General features: G+C 43.5%; 1 protein-coding gene across 1 annotated transcript; it reads right to left on the bottom strand.

Annotated features, from left to right (window-relative positions):
* Positions 1–405: 405 nt before the first annotated feature.
* Positions 406–4462, bottom strand: LOC142988375 (T cell receptor beta chain MC.7.G5-like). Its single transcript, XM_076137534.1, has 5 exons — positions 4036–4462; positions 3643–3960; positions 2749–2784; positions 827–1135; positions 406–744 (listed from the first exon to the last, which is right to left on the bottom strand). The coding sequence occupies exons 1-5, from the start codon at positions 4067–4069 to the stop codon at positions 560–562; spliced, it is 882 nt and encodes a 293-aa protein (XP_075993649.1). The 5' UTR covers positions 4070–4462; the 3' UTR covers positions 406–559.
* Positions 4463–5720: the final 1258 nt, after the last annotated feature.

The following is a 5720-nucleotide window of genomic DNA, read 5'->3' as shown; positions in this document are numbered from 1 at the left end:
CGGCTCACATTTATGTCACGATCCACACTCAAAGGCTGTAATGAGGTCCAGATCCAGATCCATTTAAAGATACGCCTTCTTACCACAAATACAGAAATACATCTCCTATTATTCAGGTGATTTATTGTTTTTGCACACTTGTATTATCAAATCAGGACTAAATGAGTCTGGACTCGGTCTTGCTCTTCTAGTTTTGTGTGTGAACGTTCATAATCCTCCTTTTAGAGACGTTCAGTGATGGAATCTTCACAAATAAGAGCATTTTAAAAACACAAACTCTTCTTCTTGTTTCCAATAAACGGCTGAACTCAAATTTGAACCTGGAAGAACTCAGGAAGAACAACAACAACAAGGCAAACAACACTAACCATCAAACAATATGACATTAAAGAGTGGGGAACAAAATCCATGGGACGTTTTTGTATGTGAAGGAATTTATTGCTGAAGCTTCCCAGCACATCAAACATGTGGACTAGATGGACGGCTCAGGTCTGCCGTCAGGCTCTGTGGGTTCAGGGCGGAGGTCTGTCAGACAGACGGGAACCCAGCTGGAGAACAGTCAGTCAGCGTGTGTGAGCCTGCTGGACGACTGCTGGCCTGTGAGGATCAGCAGCAGAGAGACTCCACAGCAGTACACCAAGCCCTTCATCACCAGCACTGAGTACAGCACACAGAGCAGCTTCACCCTGCACTCTGACTGCAAGGTCACTGAGAGAGGGAGAGAGCCAAGGACAGCAGGAACCTCTGAAGCAGGAACAGGGGGAACATGTTAGACTGCAGCTCTTGTGTGAATCAGCGGCTCACACAGTCTGTCTGGGCTCGTTACCTTGTGCCGTCTGTGCCTCCACTGTGCCGGCCTCGTGCTGGACGTAGCAGACGTACCGGTAGGCGGCGGCCTCTTGCCGGACGATCCTGACGGCGGCGCTGCGGCCCGGCTCTCTGAGCTCCAGCTGCTCTCCTCCCCGGGCGGCGGGCAGCTCCTCCAGCGAGCCGTTCTCCTTCTGTCTTTTCCAGGAGAAGCGGACCAGAGGAGGAGACATGCCTGAGGCCAGACACAGCAGGGTGCTCCTCCCCTGCAGCTGGGCCGTGGGCACTGCAGGGTAAACGCTCACCACGGGCCTCACAACAGAATCATCTGAGGTTTGGCAGCAGACAGCAAACACACAGTCAACATCATTTCTCATTCTCAACACTTTGGTGAATGATTGACAGATCCAATCATGAGCAAGTTCCTACAGGCCTGCATGCACATGTACCTAACCCTTGTAATGTCCTCCCGTGTTACACACACACACACCTAAGGCCCTCTGGGGTGAAATTGACCCCAAATAGTTTGACCGTTATCTAAACCATAAAGTGTAAATTTTCTATTTTTCTTTGTGTCACAGCTTTAGTCTGACTCCAGTCCAACGCATCACCACACATTTTTCCATTTATTTTGGAATTTAGGGGCCAAAAGGCCTTGTTTACATACAATATACTCTATTTTTTAGTTTAAGAAATGGGAAAAAAATGTTTTAAATATTTGATATGGTCTCGACTATTGGACATGAACCGGAGTGGAATCTGTCAAAGTTAAGTGAGGGTGCCGTTTTTGAATTTTTTGAATTTTGGACTGAGAGCAAATACTGACACCTACTGTCCTCTGGGGTCACACTGACCCCAAAATGGTTTGACTGTTATTTGAAGCATAAAGTATACATTTTCAATTAATTTAGTGTCACAGCTTTAGTCTGACTCCAGTCCAACCCATTACCACAATTCAAGAGCAAAGGAGTTAAAAATTCAATAAAACACCCAAAATTCAATCAAATGACTTCAAATTTCTTCTAATCATGAAGAGCATCGTATCAAACAACCCCTATACATTTCAGACCATTTGATTACAGAAAACACATTTTATCAACTTTTTAGTATTGTATGGTCCTTGGGGACAGTTTGACCCCAGGGACATTCAGAGGGCTAATAAAGTGGAGACGGCATTTATGGAAGAATTAGATTGGATTGATAAATATAGGAGAAACTAAATCTTCATCACATGAATCCTTTTCTCTATATTTCCTGACTTTCTGCCTCATTCTTATTTCATTCTTGTATTTATTCACATCTTCATTTGTTTCTTTATATTAAACACAACTTGTTGTTTTTTCTCCAATGAATTATTTATCATTTATTTAATTTAGTTTGTTTTCTAATTTATTTCAGTTTCTCTTCATAGTTGTTGTCTTGTTGTCTTATGTGTTTTATATCGCACCAATAACCGCAAACAATTCCTTTTAATTGGCAATCAAATCTATTCTGATTCTGATTGAAATAACAGATCAATCAAATGATCCATAACATTAATGAGTGACTCAGTTTGTATTCAAGTCAAAGCAGTAAATGAAATCATGATGGCACTGAGACTGAGACCTTCATCAACACTCTGGATGGATCTATAGAATCCTCTTCATCATGGAAATTCACTTCAACCACAGATTTAGTGACAAACAGAGCAGGAAAATGAGGAAGAATGATGAAGAATGATGAATACTGATCAATAACTCCTCTGTCATTTCCCTCCTGGTCTCATTCAGGGGAGCTACAGACTCAAACTCAGGTCCCAAGTTTAAGTAAAGACTTCATGATGTTATTCTCATGCAGAAGAAACAAAATCATTCAACATAATTCTTCCAGTTAAGCGTAAACATTCTGTCAAAGCAGCCATTTTATAGAAGGGAGGAACTTTACAATCAATAATGATCTTACCTGTTACATACAGAGCAGTGCCACGGCCAAAGAGGTCTCCACAGTGAAACATCCTGTAACCAAAACCTCTGCATGTTGAAGGAGTCGGCTGAGCTGCACACGTCAGAACTCTTCATCTTCATCATCAGCTCCATGTTTCAGCTTCAGGCTTCATATCATCATGACTGTCTCATTGTCTTCTGTTGTCTAATTTGATTTCAGCCTTGGTCTCAGCCTTCTTCTGGTTTATGGGTCACAAACCATCAGGTGCAGGTGATGGTGATGTCCTGCTGACAGAGGGACACACACTTTCTTCTTCTCTACGTCAGTGAACGTGTTCAGGACGACTCCACTCACCAGCAGAGTGAGGCTGCAGGCTTTTATTCTGAAAGAGCTGGAGGAGAGTGTTTGTCTCTACAGTGTTTGTAAAACTACTGTGCCTGTGCGTGTGTGTGTGTGTCTGTGTGTGTGTGTGTGTGTGTGTGTGTGTGTGTGTGTGTGTGTGGGTGGGTGTGTTTCTGTGTGCCAGTGTGTGTGTGTGTGTGTGTGTGTGTGCTTGTGTGTGTGTGTGCCTGTGCCTGTGTTTGTGCGCCTGTGTGTTTGTGCCTGTGTATATGTGTGTGTGCCTGTGTGTGTGTTTGTGTGTGTGTGTGTGTGTGTGCCTGTGTGTGTGTTTGTGTGCGCGTCTGTGTGTTTGTGCCTGTGTATGTCTGTGTGTGCCTGTGTGTGTGTTTGTGTGTGTGTGTGTGTGTGTGTGCCTGCCTGTGTGTGTGTGTGTGGGTGTGCCTGTGCCTGTGCCTGTGCCTGTGCCTGTGCCTGTGCCTGTGCCTGTGCCTGTGCCTGTGCGCGCGTGTGTGTGTGTGTGTGTTTGTGTGTGAGTTGGTTTTTGTACAGCCTGCAGGAGTCCCAGCTCACTGTGGTCTCCACACCAGCAGTAGTACGTGGCTGAATGAGAGAGTTTGACTTTGTTGATCTGCAGCTCACAGCTTCTTGTCCCATGTCTCACAGCTGTGAAATCATCTTCTTGTGGATGGTTGTAACCTGAATCAACTTTACAATCGCTCAATATAATAACAAAAATCACTCTGAATGTTTCCTTCTCTCTCTTCTGGTACCACCATACATAGCCACCACACCCGTCAGTTCCTCCACAGCTGAAGGAGACTTTCTCTCCAGCTCTCCTGGTCACTGACACTTGGTCCTGAATCAGCTGTGCTGCCATGGTAACCAGCACTGTAGAGACCATAAATGAAGTTTAGTGGGTCTCCAGGTTGAGTCATCAGGTGCTGATTGGCTGGAAACACTCACCTGAACACAGAGCAGCGGCTGGCAGGAGAAACATTTTGTGGAGTGAAGCTCTGAAGCTCTGCTGAGCTGTGAGATCAGACCAGGGCCACCTGCTTTCTATCAGGTCCTCAAACTTCCCCCGGGTGGAAAGATAAGGCTGCGGCTGGTGATTGACAGCTGAGCGGCTGAAGCTGTTTGATGGTTTCCTGTTGAGAGGGAGGTTTGAAACGCCTCGCCGCTCCAACCATGGAGATCAGCTTCTGCACTCAGGCTGCACTTTAGCAACTTTAACTGGACTCAGCAGGACCAGAACCGAACCTTTGGACCGGCAGCAAACACAGAGTGACAAGAAGACGTTTTTAAAGACGTTTAAAGCTTCAACGCTCCACCTGCTTTCTTTCATGTTCAAGCTGTAAACACAACACTGACGCTGTTTATGATCAATCAATATCACAGCACAATATTGATTCACAACCAATGAATCAGAGAAATAATAAAACATATATCTAAACATTAAAAGAAGAAGAAGAAGAAGAAGATATGTGAAAGGTTTTAAAAACACAACGCAGGAAAAATCTGTCATTCTATCAACACTTCTGTTCCTGTAGCTCAGATCTGTGCGTTAGAAACAAAGGAAAATAACAACAAACAAGCTGAGTTTAACAGTAAAGACTCATAAATGAAGTATATGAATTCATGTTTTCTGCCACGATGACGCTGCAAACACACAAAGTGCAGCAGCTTACATTACATTACCACCCATTACAGAGGGGGGAGCAGTTGGGGGTTCGGTGCCTTGCTCAGGGGCACCTCGGCAGTGACTCCAACCAGCGACTCTCTCAGCTTAGTCTGATTACTATCACAGACAAAACAAAATCACTCTGTCACTCCGTCTTCATCACTCAAAGAAGAATTCTGAATCCTTAATATTTTTCATGGCTATTTGTTGCTCCTCCCAAAGTCAAACAGAATCTATGGCTTTGCTTTCAGGGAATTCTGCATTTCAGAAGCAATGTGTCGTATTTCTGAAGCTCAAACTCTGAAATACTAAATCCAAAATGCTTCATGCGCCACATCAAATACTAAAAATAACATTCAATTCTCTGTTATTGTTGTTTGTTTTTGTAGAGAAAGCCTACAACATAAAGTGTGTTGTGACCAGGTACAGAGACGCATACATGTAAACATACCTAGGTTGTATAAAGTATACATTTAACAAATCAATTCTTGTAAAATATCATACTGTTATCATGAATTGTAAATGTGCCCCCTTAATATTATTAATCAATATAAAGTCTGACACATTTAAAATCCGTACAATGCAACCACGTTCAAATAAAAAGCTAAAACAGGAAAACAATGAATAAACCTTACGAAGCTTCCGAGCTGCTGCTGCTTGTTAGTGACACGCTGCTGCCCTCTAGTGGCTGAAACTACAAACTGCTACACACCTGTTTGCAGTCTCGTTAATCGACTCTTTATTAGAACAACAACACTACAATATCACACTAAAAGACTGTACGGGATTGAGCACAATATGAGGGTTGACTGATAAGTTCTAAGCTCAGTATAGAAAGTTACATTCAGAAACTTTCACCCTTTTTGTGCGATCGGATCATTTTGTTCTGGCGGTTCACGTTCATGTCCTCTGGTGGTCTGTAGCTGACATTCATGATGATGTCATTTCTAACCCTAACCCCAAAAGT

The sequence above is a fragment of the Genypterus blacodes genome, unplaced genomic scaffold (assembly GCF_046128005.1).
Source record: "Genypterus blacodes isolate CSIRO-AG114 ecotype Tasmania unplaced genomic scaffold, CSIRO-AGI_Gbla_v1 ptg000325l_1, whole genome shotgun sequence".
In the NCBI taxonomy this organism is placed as follows: domain Eukaryota; kingdom Metazoa; phylum Chordata; class Actinopteri; order Ophidiiformes; family Ophidiidae; genus Genypterus; species Genypterus blacodes.
Note: the sequence above shows the minus strand (reverse complement) of the source record. Positions and strands in the feature narration are given on the sequence as shown.

Bases quoted from the DNA above. Each gene is read 5' to 3' on its own strand.
- LOC142988375 (XM_076137534.1), bottom strand. From the start codon at position 4,069: ATGTTTCTCCTGCCAGCCGCTGCTCTGTGTTCAG. The intron at 3,961-4,035 runs GTGAGTGTTTCC...TGGTCTCTACAG, and splicing joins AGCCGCTGCTCTGTGTTCAG to TGCTGGTTACCATGGCAGCA. The intron at 2,785-3,642 runs GTGAGCTGGGAC...TTCACTGTGGAG, and splicing joins CTGCTGGTGTGGAGACCACA to ACCTCTTTGGCCGTGGCACT.